This window comes from Epinephelus fuscoguttatus, linkage group LG14 (genome assembly GCF_011397635.1).
Source record: "Epinephelus fuscoguttatus linkage group LG14, E.fuscoguttatus.final_Chr_v1".
Lineage (NCBI taxonomy): Eukaryota > Metazoa > Chordata > Actinopteri > Perciformes > Serranidae > Epinephelus > Epinephelus fuscoguttatus.
This window is the reverse complement of record NC_064765.1, coordinates 5,264,432-5,286,028: the sequence shown is the minus strand read 5'-3', so window position 1 is coordinate 5,286,028 and position 21,597 is coordinate 5,264,432. Positions and strand designations below refer to the sequence as shown.

Here is a 21,597-nt window from a genome sequence, read left to right as displayed (position 1 = left end):
GAAAATGGGTGTCAAAAAAGTCACCAAATATTATTATATAAAACTGACACTACTTTAATAAGTACTAAATATATAAGAATCAAAATACACTCAAAGTACCAAAAATAAAGATTCTCATTGTGATAATAATATATAGCATTGTATTATAATTATTGATGCATTAATATGTTCATCACTTAAATGTTGCGGCTGTAAAGGTGGAGCTCATTTTAATCACTTTATATAACAGAGCTCCTCATACATTATAATTTTATTGATTATATTTTTATTAATTATCTAAATCTGTAAAGTAACTGAAGTTAAAAGATAATTTTACATCTTTTTTAAATCCCAGACGACAAAGTTTTTAAATCTTCACAGCCAGGTATCTTATTTTGAAGGTGACAACAGGAAGCGCGGGCGATCGTTGCTGCTAACGTCACACAGCTCCGTGTGTGAGCAGCGTGCAGGGGGCGGGGTTTACCGGACTTGGTGCCGCTGTGGCTCAGTGGGTCAGTCTGGACGGAGCTGCAGGAGGAGCGGCAGCAGTACGGACCTCAGCCCGACTCTCACTGCTTTCTGACGGATCTACTCACCTCTGCTGCCCCGGGGCATGCTGGGATTTACCTGGACCTGGACCTGACCGGACTCGGGACTCATTTACCGGATTAATTTCACCTGTGTGTGCGAAAGGACCGTGAAACCACCGGTTGATAGTGGGAGCTGCAGAGGAGAGCAGTGTGCGGATCTGAGTCTGGATTCACTTTCTGACCGGGTCCGTTTAACCCGGGTCACTCGTCTCACCTGACCCGACCCTGCTGCCTCCTCCGCGGCAGAGCGTCCTCACGGTGTCCCGCTCCGCTCCGCAGCATGCAGCCTTGAGCCTGCAGCTCCTCCGGACCCTGATGCTGCAGAGCCCCTGAGGTCACAGCGGACAGTGTGACGGAGGACATGCTGCTGTCCGCCCCCTCCAGGCGGGACAGAGCCGCTGCTGACGCGGAGGCGGCGGAGCGGCAGCGCTCGGTGCGGGAGCGGCTGGAGGCCACCGTGTCCGGGCTCGGGGAGCTGGAGTATCTGCGGCAGCGGCAGGAGGTGCTGGTCCGGGCCGCGCTGGAGCTCCGGGAGGAGAAGGTTGTTGAGGAGGAGGAGCAGGAGGAGGAGGAGCGGCGGAGAGAGGCTCAGCTGAGCTCCGAGGAGAAGCTCCTGGAGGAGAACATCCTGCTGCTCAGGAAACAGCTGGTAGGTCCTGACCTGTCTGCCGCTTGACCTCTGACCTCTGTCTGGGACGGAATGACTCAGGTGCGGTGTGTGAGGTCACAGGTCAGAGGTGAAGGCGGGGTCAGCCACTCTTACATGATGCACAGACAGAGTAAGCTTTGTTTTGACCTTAGGTAAACTTTATTTATTTATTTTTTTACAGTATTTATTATATAGTCATATATAGAGATATTATTGTTTATCAATAATCGATTCAGTCAATAAAGCCCCAAAAAATTAGGAAAAGTCCTCAGATGTTTAGTTTTGTCCAAAATAAATTCAAAGCTTACTGAGAATTGAATCAAAGAAAAACTGAAAATCTGACATCAGTAGAGATTGTAAAAAGACTCACATGATAAATCAATTATCAATAATTATCAATTACTATTGCTGTTGATCTGTTAGTTAAATCAGGTTACTTAATAGTTGACTTTGGCTTAATTTCATGCAAATTTGAGCAAATCTTCTGTTTTCAGGATCTTTTTACATTTTTCCAGTGACAATTTCATCTAAAAGACACAAATACCTTAACAGGACATGAATTAAATCTCCATATGTATGTTACTACATTTTCTGTTATTAATATTATTAATGAAATAGTATTTATTTATTTATTTATTAAAGAATTTTACTATTTCACTGCTAGTACCTATACATTTTATTACGATATTTTTTTAAATATATTTTGTTATTATAATATCTGACAACAAATCTCAAGTCAAAGTCCACTTACTGGCTTTTTTAAACTTTTAACAATTCATCTTCAAACTCCATCTGAGGAGACAGAAAGGTTTGTTTTATGTTCCAGGAAAAACTAGAGTCAAATTTTGTTTTCAAGGATGAACTTTCATGTTTAAAATTTGTAAACGTTTCAGGTTAAGTCTGTTGAAATGAAACCAATAAGTTATCCTGTGAAAAAATATTCTTTCATTTAGTAAATAAACACAGCAAACTGATCTGAATCAGAACCAGCAGGAACTTAATTAACAAGAATAAATGACCCAGAATAGAACCCTGAGGAACACCTTTGACACATTTAGTTTATTTAACTTTAAAGGCTGTTTGTTATCTAATGAATGTCAAACCACACAGGACACATGGACAAAAATAAATAATAAGAAATATAAAGTACTGTAGATTTACAGGTTTTGTTCACCAAAGAAACAAGACAATTGTTTCTCATAATTACAAGAAGCTGAAGGTGAAAAATAATCAATGAATGTTAGTAATAATAATAATAATAATACTTTAACTGTTGATAGAGTCATATTCATTCACTTCTTTTTCTTTATGTTTTTTATTAGAGTTCATTTGTGTCTGTAATGTGATAATAAACATCCTGATGACCAGAAAGACGATGATGTAATCATGGATCGTGTGTGTGTGTGTGTGTGTGTGTGTGTGTGTGTTTTCAGTGAAAGAGGTGTGATGAATCGATACGGCCTGAGGCACACACACATATTATGTAGCTGTCACGTTGGCGTGTTCTCAGTCGTTTGTTTGAACAGGTGATCCCAGGTCATGTGAGTCTACAGCTGATCACCTCCACAGTCTGATGAGAAACTTTCTGTCAGCTTCTGGCTGTAACCACAGAAACATCAGACAGTTCCAAGCTTAAAGAAATCATAAGGGCGGCAGCTCATCATCAGACTGCTCAGGCCTTAGCAGCCCACAGTTGGTCCATCATTGGCCTGTGGTCGATCCACTGTTGTTCCATTGTTGGCCCGTAGTCGGTCCTTTGTCATCCCATGGTCAATCTGTTGTCGGCCCTTGGTTGGCCCACAGTCGGCCCATGGTTGGCCTCTTTTTTGTCGGCATGCCACTCAGGGTAAACACAAAGATTTAGTAATAATAATGCAGATTTAAAAAAAGTTAAATAGATATGATGGAGACAGTGCAGCCCATGGTCAATGGCCCTCAGTGTCAGATACCAACACATAGAGGCACCCTTCAGCGGCAGTATGAGATACACTGGGCAGAGGCTTTTTTCTTTAACGTTCTGAGCAACTGCCATCGTATGAAGAGTAAGAAAGTCCATGACCCCACATGGACTTGGGGTGGGAGGAGAGGTGGATGGGTCAGAAAAACTCTGGACTTTTACCTGGGAGCCTGCTGTTCTTTTCCCGTGTGAAACTAAAGGTCAGTCAGGTTATTTTAATAGTAGTGTGGTAGTATGTGTAGCATGCTATGCTAGTGGTGTATGTGACGTGAGTGTATATTATGTTAGCAACAATCATACTTGTTTTAAGCCAAACCATGATGTTTTTTTCTGAACCTAACCACGTGCTTTTGTGGCCAAAACTTGAGGAATTAAGGCTAAAATGTTTTTTTTTATTATTTTTAATTATTTTTTAAAATATGCAGACCCTACAGTGTAGCCTATGCACGTGGCCTACGCTGTTGTGAGCTTTTATACTTGTGTGGTGGTGTGTCTGTGTCACTCTGCAGTTACACCTCTAAAACACTAGTTGGCAGCAGGGTTTCTATGACGTGCTGTAAAGTTTACTTGATTCAAAACACACATTAAACACACATTAAACATGGCTTAATAGAGACAATTTCAAACACAAGTACACAAATCAGCTTCACTATAACTCGCAGCATTCACAGACAAACACTTGTCTTTATCTGGACACATTTTCCCCGCAAATACAACATGCTAATGTTTTTAGCACAAGCCTATGGCATTTTACATTGTATAAATTAGCCTAGCAGCTAGCAGAGATTCCCTCTACTCGTATGAAGCCAGGGACAACAGCAACATTTAACAAAGGTAACGTTACAAAATTTGACTCAATTACAACTCACAAGGTTCACTGACAAAACAACTGTCTTATACTAAACACGCTTTCCAAACAAATACAGCATGCTAACGTTATTAGCACAAGCCTATGGCATTTTACACTGTGTAAATTAGCAATTTAGCAATTAGCTATAAGGGGAGGTTTCCTCTGCTCATATGAAGCCAGGATAAATCACACACAAGACTTAAAACTCAACTCTGTCCCTCCATTCCACGATTGTAAAAGAAGCTAGTGTCTTTAGATCTTCGTGACAAATGCTTTTGGACACCTAGACTTGGAGAGATGTTCGAAGGCGACTTGGTGGTCAGCTGACTTTCAGCTGTCATCTCTGTGCTGCGTTCAAGTGCAACTTTTAACACATCAGGCGACACGTGGGTGTGTCGCTGTGAGAGCTTTGAAGTGGGTGTGAAGTCAAACAGCTGAGAGCAGCTCCAGTGTGGAGTTAGAATATTTACTTTTCAGAGACGAGTCGAGACGTGGATGCTTCTCTCTGTCCTTGTGAAGAGGTGAATGCAGCTGTTTTTATTTAAAGGGTTAATCAGCTGTTTGGTGTCGATGTGAGCGTCAGTGTTTCTGCAGCTGCTCGGTGTTTCAGGACTGAATCATGTTTTCACAGACAGGAAGTCTCATCTGTCTTATTCTTCTCTGAGGAGGATACAGTCGTGTGTTTTCATGTGTTGTGTTTGTGGACTCTGTCCGTCCTGCAGCTGCAGCTCTAAACTTGAATCTGGATCAGATTAGCCCCCCCCACCCCCCCATAAGCAGGAACAAATGGAGATTCCTGCGAGCTGCTGGAAACTCTGCAGATCGCCTTTCAGCTCTGTGACGAAGCAGCTGAGACACAAACACAGAAAAACTGCTCAAACCATCTGCAGGAGACCAGAGACAGGGTCTGGTCCTGGTCCTGGTCCTGGTCCGGGCTGGACTGGACTTCCTGTTGAAGAAGTTGAAATTATTTCAACCCTTACTTATAATTCTGTTCATGGCCGGAGGGTCAGAGTACAGAGACAGACACAGACCAGTGCAGAGAATGAAGTGGACGTGATGCAGCTCGTGGTCATGAGTTCAGTATTTAGAGACGATGTGTCGACTCACCTTCGTCTTTATTAAAACAGCGTGACGCTGACTCCTCTCAGTGTTCAGGACTCAACTCTGATGGACTCTGACTGTGAAGCCGCTCTCAAGCATATTCTAATAATGACAAATAAATCATGGTGTGGTGTGTGTAGAGATTTTAATGGTTCACTGTTAAAGAATATTTTTGGCTGTGACATCACTTCCTGCTGTGGCTCAGCTGTCAGCTGGTTGACTGACAGGACAAACAGCTGGAGGAGCTTCGCTTTGTGTTTGAACATGGTGCTCAGACCAGAGAGCAGCTGCTGCACAAACTGGAGCTGATGGAGGATACTGGTGTCTTATACTGTTATATCAATTTCAATGTCTTTTTATACATGACCATCATACTGGTGATTTATAATGGTCCCTTAGACTGGTTTCTTATACTGCAGCCTTATACTGGTGTCTTATAATGGTGTCTTAGACTGGTGTCCTTCTCTGGTGTCTTATACTGGTTTTGCATATTGGTGGCTTATACTGGAGCCTCAAACTGGTCCCTAATACTGGATATATTGTACTGGTTTCTTATGCTGGTGTTTTGTACAGGAGCCTCATACTGGTATCTTATACTGGTGTCTTATACTGGAGTCCTTTACTGGAGCCTTGCACCTTTGTCTTAGACTAGAGCCTCATACAGTTGTCTCATGCTGGTGTCCTTATACTGGAGCCCCACGGAGGTCTGATGGGAGCTCTGTGGTCACAGCTCTGAGATCAGTCTGTAACTGATCAGTTATTGATCGGATGTTTGAACCAGACGAGAGAGGCAGCAGTGTGTTTCTGCTCTCTGCAGCTCCGTCGCAGGAATGCGGCACATGACTGACCTGAGAGCAGCGCTGCATTACCCGCATGTTTTCCATTTGATTCACTGTGTGTGTGTGTGTGTGTGTGTGTGTGTGTGTGTGTGTGTGTGTGTGTGTGTGTGTGTGTATTAGTGCCCCTGAAATAAGCAGCAGTGTGTCAGCACATCATCCAGACCTCAGTTTGTTCTCACTGCACTGTTAAAGAAGCATATCTTCTGCGTCTGCAAGTTTACATCTTTATACTTTAAAGTCAGAATAATTCACCTTATTATTCACCTCACATTATTACTGTTTAGTAATTTGAGCAATTTAAAAATGATAAACAGTCCATCGAATATTAATTAACAATTTAGATTTCAGTTACGAATTTAGGAAAAACTCAAGGTGAGGATTTGTATCCGAATATTTTAAAATATTTAAATTATAATAGATTTTTTTAATGCTCAATTTTAGCCTGTTGATGTTGTTTACTACGTACCTGCACACTGCTCACACAGGCTTGTGCCTGGGCCACACTGTCTGTGTGAGCAGCCCTGCTGAGGCGTGGCTCAGCTGCTAACTGATAACTGATTTAACTGATTTTTTTCTGCTTAACGCTCACAGTTTTCAGCAGAAATAGACAGTAAAAAATGTCTTTTAATAAATTGACATAGTATGTCTAGATCACACACAGACATTAAAATGTATGAATATATTTTTTAACTCATCACTGTTTCCATTTCAAATAAGCCTTCTGACAACCTTTCTGTGGACAGAATCCCTTCTTTTGTCAACAGAAGGTTTTTTATTGTGAAATATTTGCAGGACAGTGTTGTTGAAAATCCAGTGGTTTGCACAGCTTCATAAATAAGTGGCATACCAGCTTTTAATTGTGGAAATACAGTAGTTATAATAGCAGCACAGCAGCGCCGCAGCAACAACGCTGTCTGTGTAAACACCGCAGATTTGTTGAGTAATAATTAAGCTTTGGCACGTGACCATTTTTTTCCCAATAGTGTTTTGAATGTGAGATTGTGATTCCGAAAACTTAATTGTTCATCAGACGCGACAAAAGCGTCTTGTTTTCACATGCTAGTAGGCCGAGGATGTGTCAATAAATAGTCACTCTAAGTGTTACACTTTGAGCACATATATAGCCTATATTAGGGATGACTAGTTACTCATGTTGGCATTTAGTTTAGTATTATTACTCTATAAGTTTACTCAAATGTGCACCACCTGGGTCTGATTGGAAACAGCCAGCTAGCAGCGCTTACTGCCACTGTCATGTCTCCACTGGTTAGCTAGCCTTAGCCGCTCTGTGCTGGGCAGCAGCTGGGTCTGATGGGAGCTAGCTGGCAGGGCCACTCATTTGGCAACTACAGCTGTTAACCCCATCCCAACCCAACAGCGTTGCTGCGGAAACATTGTACCCACACTATGGCCTCCCCCCCAGGTCGCCCTGGTGTTTAAGCAAACCCCTTTAAGCATTTTCATCTATGTTATCACTCTCAGCTCTGTTAGCACAGTTAGCAGTATCAGCAGAGCTACTGGTGCTAACATACTTAACAGTACTAAAGAGGTTTTGCGGCTCAAAATGACGCCACTTACTCATCGGGGTGCCTGCGGTGAGACTGAAAGGTGGCCACCATGTTTGTGCAACAATGCATCCTGCTGCAGGGACACTGTCCCCAACAATAATCGCGGACGAGGAGCCCCACCCAGCCAATGTGGAATGCAGAAGCTAACGTTAGCTTACCAGTGGAGACCAGAGGGTGGGCAGTATCTCATCATGGCTATACACATATATATGGCTCCATTATCAGCAGTGGGTGGATCAGTCTGTTACATTTTACCAGTGGCTGCTTCTGTCTGTCTGTTGGCAGCTCTCCCAGATTAAATCACATACTGCACATGTCTGTGATAATTGTAAGCCAAGAATATACCGTGTCCCAGAGGGAGCGTTTCAGAATGTCTCTGCTCTCAGCTGATGGACAACATCACTGAAACATAAAGCTTCCTACACACAGGCTGTGAGGGTTTTTCTCTCTGCAGGATCAGTTTAATAGGAAATGAAGTGAAACCTGAGAATGGTCCTTTAAAAACAGACGGCAGCAGATCTGAGATCAGAGTTTCTGCTCATCAGCAGGATGAAGATGATTGTGTGTGATGATGAAGCTGCTCGTTATCACAAGTGTGTGTTGTGTTCAGGGTCATTGGCTCCTTCAGGTCCTGTGACCTCTGACCTTTGGTGTCAGATACTCATCTGCAGCTGCAGCTCAAAGCTGAGAGAAGCCAGATGTTTTGAAAGGACAGAGAGAAAAGTTCAGTTATCTGGACTAATGTCCTGTCAGCGTTACATTCTTACAAAGTTATCTCGTCTGTAGTAAAGCCAGTCTGCTGGCGTCAGCAGGATGGCTGCCCCCAAGTAGTCGACCAGAAAGGTCATTTACCGGCAACTCAGGAGTCAGGTTAATTTCCAGGGCTGGTACCTGCGGTTATTCCACAGGCTAGTTAATAACATGTCGGGCAGCAAATCCAAAGTGTGGGATCATTTTGAGAAGGTGAAGGACGAACCCAAGGTGATATGTAAACTCATCTTCATTGGTCGACTACAAACATGACGTATCATCTGAAACATGGAAGTAGCTACATGCCCATTAGCCCACAGCGTCATTAACAGGCGGCTCGCTCAGTGTGTGACGTGCACTTGGAGATAAAATATAGGCCTATATTAATGAAGGTTCATTAGTACGGTTTGTATTTCTCTGTAATGTAGCACAGTGTTAACAATGTTACTGATACTATTCTTTCTCACACCTTCAACTCAAACCACCAAAATATATCATTTAATCATTACATTCATATCAGAAACATGCAGGAGACTAGTCGACTAATGGACCTAAATGACGACTATTGGTCGACTAGAAAAATTCTTAGTCGGGGGCCGCCCCAGTCAGCACAGGGTTTCCATGGTCATGGAAGACCTGGAAAACTCATGGAATTTCAGAATCTTGTTTTCCAGCGCTGGAAAAGTCATTGAATTAGCAAAAATCATTTATTGGAATACTCATGGAATTTTGTTGTGTATAATGAATTAAACACTTACAGTGATCTTCCGAGGATAACCTTCCATGTAATGTAACATAACAGCAAATTTTCTCTAAGATAGCTTTTGACATAATGTAGTTCTAATACGTGGATTAGGGCTGCACAATATGTCGTTTCAACATCGACATTGCGATGCACAATAGTCGCATCACAGGACGTGCAATATCAAGTAAGGCATTTTAACTCAAACAACTTATCTGCTGCTTGAAACAAAAGGAAAACTCTACGGTTCTCATTTTTCAGGACAAACACCAACCAAGCCTTCCCTTTTAAGAAAAGTTACATGTTTATATGAGGTAGTGGGGTGGTGTTTGTTGTTGAAAGTGAGACTCTGCTGCATGTGTGTAGAAAAATACCACAATGTGGGCCGGCAAGTGCCACAGAGAACCCTGAGAACCCTGGTCAGCAGGTCTGAATGATGAGCTGTCTAACGTCTGGATGGTTGTAAATATAACAGATCCCAGGACTGACCCCTGTGGAGCACCATAGGTATCATATCATTAAACACTTCTGTGGCCTGCAGGCTGATTTCCTTCAACTTCACTTGAATCTGTTGTAGATTAAGCTATTCTTTAGTCTCAGTCAACCCTCTGACATACAGACCCTGAAACTCAAAACAGAGAACACACAAACATCTTTCTGAGACTTCTTCAGATCTCAGATCTGCTCTCTCTGTCCTCCGTGTTTACTGAAGTTACACAGCTGTAAACCGACTGTCAGCAGATCTGAGGTCTGTTCAGAAACTTTGAAACAGCTTCAAATGGTTTCAGTTGTTTTATATCTGACTTCAATCAGTTTGTTGTTGGTTTTAAATCATATTTTCGGTCTTTTGCTCTGTAAATAGATTCACTCTGTTTGTTCTGTTTTCTGTTTTCTGTCTCTGACTGTTAGAGGTTCCTCTGGTCCCCTCTGGAACCAAACCCTTAAGCTCTGTTTCCACCAAGCAGTTTGGTACAGTTCATTTCGGTACCTTTTTTTTTTGGTTTCCACTGTGAAAAGTTGTGGATGGTACCAGTGGGACCCTTCCTTACCGTCCCTCATTTTTGGTCCCACCTCTGTTGGGGTACCTAGTAGGGGTGTAAATCACCAGTTTCATCTCAATACGATATTTGCTGATGTTACAAAGTCTGCCATATTTTATCATCTGGCTTGAAGCCCTGAAGGCAAACTTCTCCAAACAGCCATAAAACATGAATTACAACAGAAATATAAAACTCAGCTCAGTAATGACTGTCAAGGTTCATGGACAAAACTTTTTTTTTTTTTTTTTCCTAATGACCCACGTTAGCCTGACGTTATTTTTCTTACTCACCATCAATTTAAGTCACTGCATCTCCTGACAGAATAGCTCGGTTGAATTTCAGTCTGTATACAGGTTTTTTCAGCCGAACATTGTTGAAACGGAGCAGCTAATGTTGCTGTAGTGAAACGTTAGCAGGATAAGATGCCCGTCCAGGCAGGTAACATTATCTTGCGTTTTATCTCATAATGGCATTGTTTACATACGGCATGTGCTCTGTCTGTTGACCGGTATCTCTCCATAATCAAAAATATTTCCACACTGCTGATTTACTCCCAAGTAAATAACGTTATCGCCATCGTCTGGGTTGCTTGCTGTCTGCCTGCTGCTTACAGTGACACAGAATTTCTAATAAACGTGTATTCTTAAGATGATGATATGGATTGATTATTGAATCGATACGTATGATCCAGATTGACTGATCGTTACACCCCGAATACCTAGCACACAGATCTGGTACTAAAAGGTGGAGCTGTGAACACTGCAGTCTGTGGATGATAAACGAGGTGCAGACTTCCATCTGTGTCACAGGTGATGAGGAAATGCATGACAACAACCCCGCCCACATTTAAGAGGACTGTTTGCAGTGGAAACACTAGGGTCTAGGTACCATGTCTGAAGGGTTACTTTTTATTCCAGAGGTACCCTACCGAAAGTGTTTGGTGGAAACGTGGCTCTAGAGGTTCCCTTGGTCCCCTCTGGGATCAGGACTCTGTCAGATGTTTGTTGTGTGTGTGTTGAAGAAAACAAACTGAAATGTGAAACAGGAAGCGGAGCTGAAATGATGAAATGTCTCACTTTGTCCATCAGAACTGTCTGAGGAGGAGGGACGCTGGACTCATCAGTCAGTTACAGGAGTTGGACCGACAGATCAGTGACCTGCGATTGGACACAGAGGCATCACATGACCAGTTGGAGACAGACAGCCGACCCAGCTCAGGTACCAGGAAACCTTTGTGATTATTTCTAAGTTCTGAGTTTCTTTACAAGACATCTGTATGAAGATCAGTTCAGTCAGCTGTCTGAGGAGTGATGTCATCGACCTGATGATGAAGTAGTGATGAATAGTTTTAGAGTTTGTTTTTTTTGTTCTGTTTGATAAAATATAAACTGAAGTTCAGAGGTTTAAGTTCAAATAAGAGGTGAATGTAGAGAGAGAGAGAACTGTGTCATCTGCATACAGACTGATATTTACTGAATGAATATTCATGTGTCTGTCTCTCTCTCTCCTCTTGTCTCTCCTCTTGTCTCTCTGCCTGTCTCCCTGTCTGTCTCTCCTCTTGTCTCTCTCTGTCTGTCTCTCAGGTTTCTATGAGTTGAGTGACGGGGCGTCCGGCTCCCTCTCTAACTCATCTAACTCCGTCTTCAGTGAATGTTTCTGTTCAATGGCTGAAGCTGATGGACGCCTCCTGTCTGCAGGTACACAGCCTATTCACAACCAATACAAAACCAATGTACAACCAATATGCAATAAATACATAACCCATACACAACCAATGTACAACCAATATACAACCAATGTATATACCATAACTATTATACCTTACATCTTATAAACCCATGAGGGCTGGGCACTTTGTGCATGACACGTAAATAAAAATAATCAATCAATCAATCAATCAATCAATCAATCAGTATACCACCAGTGCACAACTCATACACAATCAATACAGAATCAATACACAACCAATACAGAACTGATCAGTCCATTAATTGATCAGATGATCAGCAGGTCAGAGGGAGGGAGGACGATGATATGTCAATCAAATTATTAGATGAAATATGAAATATTTTCTCAGCAGCGTGTTTGTGTGTCTTTTAGGTTTGTTTGTTTGTTTGTTTGTATGGACGTGATGAAACATCTGGAAGCTGTTTCCCTGTTGAAGGCTCAAACTGTGCCACCTCAAACACCAGCCTGCTAACACCTGCAGTACAAACACACACACACACACACACACGCAGAGAAACATGCGTCCTGACCTTTGACCTGCAGCTTTGCAGCAGCTGATGAGGATCTACTTTCTGTGCTGCGGGGTTTGTGTGTGAGGCTGCCGTGCTGAGGCTGTGTTCAGACTCGACACTCAAACATCTGTCTCTGATTAACTGATAACAAGTGTGAACACACCCAAAATATTTCACACAGCTCCGACTCTCTGCAGCAGCAGATACATTCAGAACGAAACTTAAAACCAGCTGGATTTTATTTTCAATCAACCCAAAGAGCAAATGTTAATAAAGAAATGTAGATACTGACTTACTCTTTGAGTTTTATTTCATTAGTTTTCCATCAGAATATCTGATCATTTAAATCAGCATCTCCTCACAGTGACTGCAGCATGATGAACCTGAACTCTGGTTCTGTTGATGTTGGAGAAAGATCTCAGTCTGATGTCATCACATTAACTTTATTTAGCTGACACTTTTATCCAAAGAGGAAGTAGTAGATTTTAACTCATTATAGAATGAAGAATGTCAGACACACTTGATTTGTTTCACAAAGCAATGCTGAAGGACACTTTCTTGAGTTACATAGGCTAGACAGGAAGTGATGTCATGAGTTTAGCTCTGTATTTTTTTTAATGCTTCCACACTAGAAATAGCCATGGTTAGAGGCATCCGTCTGTACATCCCATTCTTGTAAATGCTATATCTGTGGCTGTGGTGTGACTTTGTTTTTTTATTGTATTTTTGTTTGTACATCCCTGAAGCCCCAAATATTTTTCCTTGAGCCTCCCTGAGTGACTGGCAGAAATTTCATGACCCTCCCTCCACCATAAATTAGTTATTACATTTTTCAAAATACTCCCACTGTTTATTTTTGGCCAAATTATTAATGAGATCTAGAATAAAATGATTTTGCAGAACTACCTAGGGCTGCCCTGACAAAGAATTTTCTAAGTCGACCAACAGTCGTCATTTAGGTCCATTAGTCGACTAGTTGCCCACATGTTTACGATATTAATTTAATGATTAAATGATATATTTTGGTGGTTTGAGTTGAAGGTGTGAGAAAGAATAGTATCAGTAACATTGTTAACACTGTGCTACATTACAGAGAAATACAAAACCGTACTAATGAACCTTCATTAATATAGGCCTATATTTTATCTCCAAGTGCACGTCACACACTGAGCGAGCCGCCTGTTAATGACGCTGTGGGCTAATGGGCATGTAGCTACTTCCATGTTTCAGATGATACGTCATGTTTGTAGTCGACCAATGAAGATGAGTTTACATATCACCTTGGGTTCGTCCTTCACCTTCTCAAAATGATCCCACACTTTGGATTTCCTGCCCGACATGTTATTAACTAGCCTGTGGAATAACTGCAGGTACCAGCCCTGGAGATTAACCTGACTCCTGTCTGACTGCTGAGCGTGGACACTTCCTGTGTCTGTCCTTTCAAATTAAAGTCACACATGGTCCAGTCATATAGGCTTTGATTTATTTTGACAAGACACAGCTGACTAAGCGACCAATGAAATCTTGCCGACCAATGATCTTTCTGGTCAACTAATGTTTGGTTGACTTTTCAGGGGCAGCCCTACCTAATATAGTGCATCAGTAAGCATTATGTGTGTTAATGAGTGTAGTCATAGAGCATTATAAATGCATTATAATTCACTATGAATGCCCTTATAATGTATTACAGATGTGGTCTTCATAGAAAGTGTTACCATAATTTCTGTTCTTACAGTTTCTGGTCATGATAAATGGTGTAATTTTGGAGATTTGTAAAGAAAACATGCCACATGGTTCCTTAAAAAATGGTGGTAAAATAAATAAAAAATGCAACTATTTTAATTTTTATGCCCCTCCCGTACGCCAAAATAAAAGATATGCCTCTCTCCAGTGCTTAAAAAATTATTTGACATGCCTCCCACCCCTTCCTCCCTCATAAATAACGAACAGTCCCTTGATGTTAACTGCTGGCTGTTTTAGCTGACATTTGCGAACTTGTGAGCCAAGAATAAATTCTACTAGATAGGGAATAAATTGTTCTTGTAGTCCTGAGCAGCTCCCACAGTGTAATGCTACACGCTCTCCCCCTCTCTGAGTGAGTATTCAGCATCAGTTCTGACACATAAATCATTTTCATGTCATGTCCAGGATCAGTGGTGAACACGGAGAGTTAACAGCACACTGTCTCCACAGGAAAGAATTTTCCACTTAGTGATGCAGCCGATCCAAACAGGGTCATTACCACACTCAGCAGAGCGTTTCATCAGAACTGCTCTGCTTGGAAACCGCTCCGCTCACAGTTAACTTCCTGTCAGCTGTTGACATTAGGAAACGCTGCAACACGAAATAAACTCAGATCCACGGAGACTGTTTATGTTTGAAGCTGTGAAATGTCGAGCCGTGTGGTTTACAGCAGCCGTCGTTCACAGACTTAAAATAACATGTGAATGTCCTGAATGTGCAGCTGTGTCTGTTTCGTAACATCACACTCTGTCTCTGTCTCCCCTCAGATGAGCTGGCCAGCTGTTTGGAGTGTGACGGTTTGGTTGGAGGACTTTGTGATGACTCGTCCTCCTCTGGTACAGTCCGCCGCTCGCTCTCAGCTCCTCACCCGCCCACCCTGGACCCCGTCTCCTCAGTTGCCTCCTGTGACTCCCAGTCGAAGTACCACTGCGACCTGGTGGCCCGAAATGGCAGTGACATTTACCGCTACCCGAGCCCGCTGCACGCCGTGGCCGTCCAGAGCCCTGTCTTCCTGCAGATGTTGGGTCATGGAGGTCCCAGCAGAGATGAAGGGCTTCTAAAGAGCGTTGAGGCTGGTGTTGATGCACTCAAACCAGAGTCTTCCCCTCTTCCCGCTTCAGTTTCAGCTCCTCTTGTATCTCAGAGCTTCTCGTGGCCAGCTCCCTCTCCCTCTTCCTCCCAAACTCCTTCCCACAAGCGCCTGGACAGCTACATCTACAGTCTGCTGCAGCGGAAGGCCCTGCCCATCAGGACTAACAGACCCAGGACCAGCATCAGCACTGACCCATCAAAGAGCATCCTGAGGCAGGCCAGTCTCTGCATGAGGCAGCTGTCCGGGTCTGGTTTAGGAACTCTGAGGGGGTCAGAGCTCAAACCCTCGTGGGCGACTGGAGGGGTATCAGCTGAAGGTGCCTCCACCTCGTCTCCTCAGAGGCAGTGGTCTGTGGAAAGTAAACCTGAGGAGTCAGATGTTTACCCTGAAGGCAGTGCCGGCACAATGCAAAATGGCTTCAAGATGAACAGCAGTGATTTGGCACAAAACCAGAACAGCTCTCCTCTTAGTGATGGCATCCAAAACGGCTTCTCTGTCACTAATGTTGACACAAGCACTAACAGTCTGCTGAAACAGAAAAGCAAAAGGCTTCTCCCTCCCTCAGCAGCGTCCACAGCTACTCTGCCTAAAGACTTCAGGGAGCTGGGCAGTCCCAAAGCTAACTCCTCCCCCAAAGACACCAAGCAGCCATGTTACTTTCCTGAGCAGGAAGTGCTCCTCAAATCACCGCCAGTTATCAAAACACAGTCAGCGACTCCCAAAAACAGCCCGAAGCCGCCACAGACTGTCCCCACAGAGAAGGGTGACAGGTCAGTGCCTGAGATCGCCAGCTTAGGCTCCTCCTCCCAGAGTCAGGATGAAGCAGGAGGAGGGAGTCACATGGTTAATGCCAAGCATGTTTCTGCCCAGCGGCAGAACATCAAACTCCGCAAGGGTGGCAGCAAGAATGTCAAGACTGTCAAGGTGAAAACCACGACTGTGATGAGGACGAGTAAGCTGTCTGACCATGATGAGCCTCTGTCAGAGAGAAGAGGTGACCAGTCCCACCACAGGTCCAGCTCTAAAAAGTCCCGCCTGTTAGAAGATGGCGGTTCAGTCAACATCAAAGTCTCCAAGAGAGCAGCTGGACATGGCGTGTCCTCCTCTAGGCTCAAACGCTTCCCTGCATCCATCCCAGAAGGCCGAGTTCTGGACAAACACACCACATCAACACTGAGCAGTGTGCGCTCAGGTGCATCAAGGCACCATCAGCATGGAAACCACCACCATCATCATGGTCACCACCACCATCATGGTCACCACCATCATGGTCATCATCACGGGCGTGACCAGGTCGTGGTTGTTGCCAAACCGAAGTACAAGAGAAATGATTACCGGAGGTTGCGAGCGATCATGGAAGTACCGTATGATGAGGCATTCAGGCGCGCTCAGCGGCGGCAGAGAAAGGAGCTGCTGAGTCATTCTGCAGCCAACGCATACCTCCCCTCCTCTGAGCAGGTCAGCAGCCCATACTCCTACGTGGCAGGAAGTGACTCTGAGTATTCAGCCGAGTGTGCCTCGCTCTTTCACTCCACCATCGTGGACACCAGTGAGGACGAGAGGTCCAACTACACCACCAACTGCTTCGGAGATAGCGAGTCCAGTGAGGAGGAGTACGTGGAGGAGAGCACCACCACCAGTGATACTGAGGAGAGTGGAGGAGGCGGGGCCGGCGGTGGGACAGGTGGAAAGGGCAGGGCGTGGAGCCAGGTAGGGGCATCTGGGGCCAGGGCGTCAGGACAGGAAATGACTCCAGCTCAGGCGAAGGCCTTCGTCAAGATCAAGGCCTCTCACAACCTGAAAAAGAAGATCCTCAGGTTCAGGTCGGGTTCTCTCAAACTCATGACCACCGTGTGAGTCAGCAGCAGGCGGACAAACTGGACCACAGCCATGTCTGCTGGTTGTCTTACCCATGCACTTCTGATATACCTGAGCTGAACCCGGCCTGACGGAGAGCAGACAGTGCTGTGGAAGGACAGGTGCTGCATGCGAAAAGACACTTTTCTACACATTTAAACCAACATCAAGCCTCTTCAGCCTGAGAGACAAACCAGTTGGCCATCTTTGTAAAAGCATGTGATATTTTTAGGCAACATCAAAGCAAACAGTCCTTTTTTCTTTGTTTACTTTCTTCTGCCTTAAGGCCTCTGCACACTGAGTCCGTTTCATCGTATGTTTATTTAATCCATCACCCGAAAAAAGCACTACGCACACAAACCTTGCACACTGAGTCCAATTGGCTTTGTTGTATGTGTTGCGAAAATTCACAGTACGAGACACAATTAAAAGACACTTTTCTTCCCTTGCTTCTCCTCACTGCTTGAAGAGTGGGGAATGAAAGGATACTGTGCAACCTGTTCCTGTCATGTTGCAGATGTGTCTTGCTGCCACATTTTCTTAACTGCTTCTTGCTGGAGCAACTGTCGAAAGACGCTTGATGGATGCCTAAAGATGCAGAAAATCGAACCTGTTCCAAAAACTTTATTGACACACAAAAGTTTCACAGTTGATGTGCAAACCTTATTGACAGAACACAAGGTTTCAGACGGACCCAGTGTACAAAGGCCTTTACTCTTCTGGTTTTAGTCAGGAGGTACATCTGATGCCTTCATACACGGCCTCCCATGTTCACCAGTTGAGTTCATGTGAACTACCCAGTGTTGTTGTCGTCGTGACCTTAGGTGGCACATTATGACCTGTGGAGGATTGCCTCCTCTGTTGCCTTCTCTTCTTCACTATAGCCTTTTTTACACTGCCTCGTTACGGCGGGAAATTCACACCGTTATGAGGTCTCACCATTCTGTATAAATGGCACAGAGTTGTCTCGCCTTTTAGGCCAGGAACGGAGGTAGTAACAGTGCCAAAAAGATGTCTGTGTAAATGGGACAGCTGGCATTGATGGGATCATTGGCAACACGGGTATGATGTTTTGACGATATGTTATGCGTGCAACCCACAGCTGGAATTTAGCCAATAGCAGTTAGCAGCTAACTCAGAGAAGAACAGCCAAAAATGTCCACATATTGGGAAAACAATGAGGTTCATGAGCTCCTTACCCTCTGAGCAGAGGACGAGATCAGCCCCCATATAACAGGGACAGTAAATGATCGTTGGTGCCATGTTAATGCCATTGTTATTGTTTAGAAAAGGCTGCTGAAGTGTGTAATATGTCACGCTAGAGGCTGAAGCTGCTGATTCCGCAATGCCGCTATGCTGTCGTTGCCATTGTGTCGGCCTTATAGCACGACCTCTGTGTAAAAACAGTGCTCTCACCCCTCACCCTGCCTTCAGGTGGGGTTCTGTGGAAATTCAAGTTTAAAGTTGAAGTGCTTTAAGTTGTGAGTCACCACCTCCCACAGCACTGGGCTGTTCACATGGACTCTGGGTAAACAACACCAAATGTGACGGTGCTATACAGCGTGAACTCATACGTTCCTGGGTTCAAACTCACTTGATGATATCAGACATGGCTGCCCAAACAATAAACAAGTATCACTTAAAGACGTTTGCACACTTTTAAAACACTCTAAAGATTTGAACCGGTGGTTCTGTCCACCCGGATCAAACTGTGTCTCTGTGCAAGTTTCTGTTTCTAACAGCAGCCGATCAGACGAGCCTCTCACATCCTGCTTTCAGGATTAATGCAGCATTAGATGCTTCAGGGAAACTGCTGTTAGTAAAGAGGTTAGTTTGGGAGTTTAGATTCAGCCAATCAAATTGGCCTCCTTTACTTTCTCCCTCTTTCCTGGCCCAACAAGTGCCTCAGCCGACATTAACATGGCTGTCAGTAAGACCTGAGAGGAAGAGTCAAGTTCTCAGTCTGCTTCAAACTGAACAGTTGGTATGACGTGTAGCACGTCTCAGCCTCCTCCTGCTGCATCCCAGCTCTGTCTCCAGAGTAAAATGTTAACAATGCACATTTCTGCAAACCACAAATACACAAATGTATGTTACATATATATCATATTGTGTATCTAAAGTGACGCACTATCTAAGCTGGCTTCATCAACACCTAGGAGAGACGCCTGCCAAGCTACAAACCACTGTTGAAGACAGCAAACAACAAAACCGGGTGTTTTATAGTGACCTATCACTGTGTTGGCAGCGAGGATAGCGCCATGAAAAGCAGTTTTTTTTACCAACCCATTGCTGCATTTCCTGCAGCTTTTTAGCAACTAAATGTTTGTGTTTTTAGCAACGTGTCGTTGCATTTCCTACCGTGATAGTGCCACCAAATCTGAGTATTTTAAGCCAGAACATGATCTTTTCATAACTATAACTAAGTGGTCTTTGTGCCCAAACAACTTCACATTAACAGCAGAACAGCTAGGGCTGAAGCAAATAATCAGATTAATTGATTATCCAGGAGAGACGATGTACTTGATACACTTACAAGTCCTATACGAGTTAAATTTTGTCAACATCTGTACTTGTGATAAAGGACAATCATCATTAGGGTAACTGTGTTTAATCTGTTTTGATCATAAAGGACCTGAAGCTTAATTCTGAGATTGTTCAGTAAACACTTTTCTAATAAATAATAAATATATAGCAACCTCTGCTCAACCCATATCAATATCAGGCTCAAAAGAACAACTTTCAGGTAGGCCCCACCCACTTCAGGTCCAAATACCGCCCATTCCCAGTACAGATACAAATACAGATCATTCATTCGGTTAAACAGACACAGTTACAGATAATGGTGTACTCGCTCATCACTAATAAAAACGTACAAAGGTAATGTATCTGTGGTTTGCAGAAAAGAGTAGTTACCTGGATGTAACTCCAGTTCTATGAGTATGTGCACAGCCCTCTAACAGGTGCCAAGGTGATGCCTCAGAGGAATAAATTAACAGCGAATCCCATTACAGAGCAGAGCACATACAAAATAGAACGTACACTGCCAACAGTTCTGGTGATTGGGTTGTGCCTCCTACTGCCTCCATGGTATCGCTCCAAAAATTCCCTGTGGCAGCATCATATATTAGTGTAGAAATACTGGTTTGTTAATGAGGCTCTCCACTAAATGGTTTTACGGAACATGTGTATTTGAATAGCTAATTTTTGCCCCAGGTCCCAGAGCTGGTTAATCCAGTCCGGCTTTGTAGTTTTGAGGCCATAAACCATATAAATGAGGATAACAACGCTCACTGAAGGGATTTCAGAAGCTGTTGAAAAATCCAACGAGCTTTGAATCATGCTGATACCTTCAGTGTCTCTGTGGGACTTTGTGGTCTCTGGTGGAAGTGGGGCTGTAGTCAGGTTCTCCAGAAAGATGTTTGGAAAGTTCTCCAGGTGGTTCTTCAAATGTTTTTTAAGACGTCTCTTTAGAGGGTTCTGTAGAAGGTTGTGCAGAAGGTTCTTCAGATGATCCTATGTTGTGTTGAGGGTTGTGTCCTGCGGCAGTAATCTCCTTATTTCCTGCACTTTGAGACAAACTGTCAGCAGACAGACGGACGGTGTAACCCTGTTAATCTGGTTTTTGTATGTAGCCTTGTTTTGTATTTATTATCACATGATCTTTGCCTTTGGTTGTAGCACACCGGCACGGCACGCCAAACGTCTGTACATGCTTCTCTTTTTATTACACAGTTCTGGTTTACGTTGTTATTTTTTATGAAAGCTATTTAAACCTAATATATTTGCTTATTGGATACCGCACATGGTACGGACTGACGGCAGGTCGAGCTGCAGTATATAACATTTATACACAAAGTCTGATGTGTCTTTTTTTAACACTTCCACCACTGATGCCACGATAATCTTTTTATACAGCATTTAGATGTTTGAGTGAAAAACCAGACCGATGGTTTTTTTCGAGGTTTTTATAGTCACTGCTGAGGTGGAAACCTTATCTTCATTATTCTGCTTTCCGATCAGTAAAATGAGACCTTTTTGGATAATGTAAAAAAGAAATAAATCTGAACCATCCAACAGGAAGTTTTCTTGTTTACAAAAACAACCAGATGCCTTTCAGGTACATGAGGATTTAACCATTTTCAACCTCTTTACATTAATATCAGAATGCATTGCTGTTTTTTTTTTTTTTTTTAATCAAATCTGCTACCATATGAAATGGATCATTGAAATGCTGTTGACACCTCTGGTCAAACTCAAACTTTGCCTGGTTTTAGCCGATACAGACAGACGTCTTTTCACCAACATAACATTCACTGTCAGTTCAGTTCTAACTTTCATTTTATGAGTTGAAGGAACATTTTTCTGTTTGTGTTTCTGTCGTCTCAGATGTGTCAGACAGATGCTAACACTTTTATCTTTGGCTACATGGTTGATGCTATGTTAGCTGCAAATAGTTAGCATAAATAATACGCAAACAACATCAGCTCCCTGCAAACAGCTAGCATATTAAATGTTATGTTAGCTGTTTCAAGCTAACAGGTGTTATACTAAGATGTTTTTAGCTTAGCTTAGCACAAAGAATGGAAGCAGAGG

General features: G+C 43.3%; 1 protein-coding gene across 1 annotated transcript; it reads left to right on the top strand.

Moving 5' to 3' along the window:
- The first annotated feature begins 497 nt into the window (after positions 1-497).
- On the top strand, positions 498-21,196 carry dact1 (dishevelled-binding antagonist of beta-catenin 1). Its single transcript, XM_049595925.1, has 4 exons — positions 498-1,218; positions 11,157-11,286; positions 11,652-11,765; positions 14,819-21,196. Exons 1-4 carry the CDS (start codon positions 931-933, stop codon positions 16,999-17,001), a joined length of 2,715 nt encoding a protein of 904 aa, XP_049451882.1. The 5' UTR covers positions 498-930; the 3' UTR covers positions 17,002-21,196.
- The last annotated feature ends 401 nt before the right edge of the window (positions 21,197-21,597 follow it).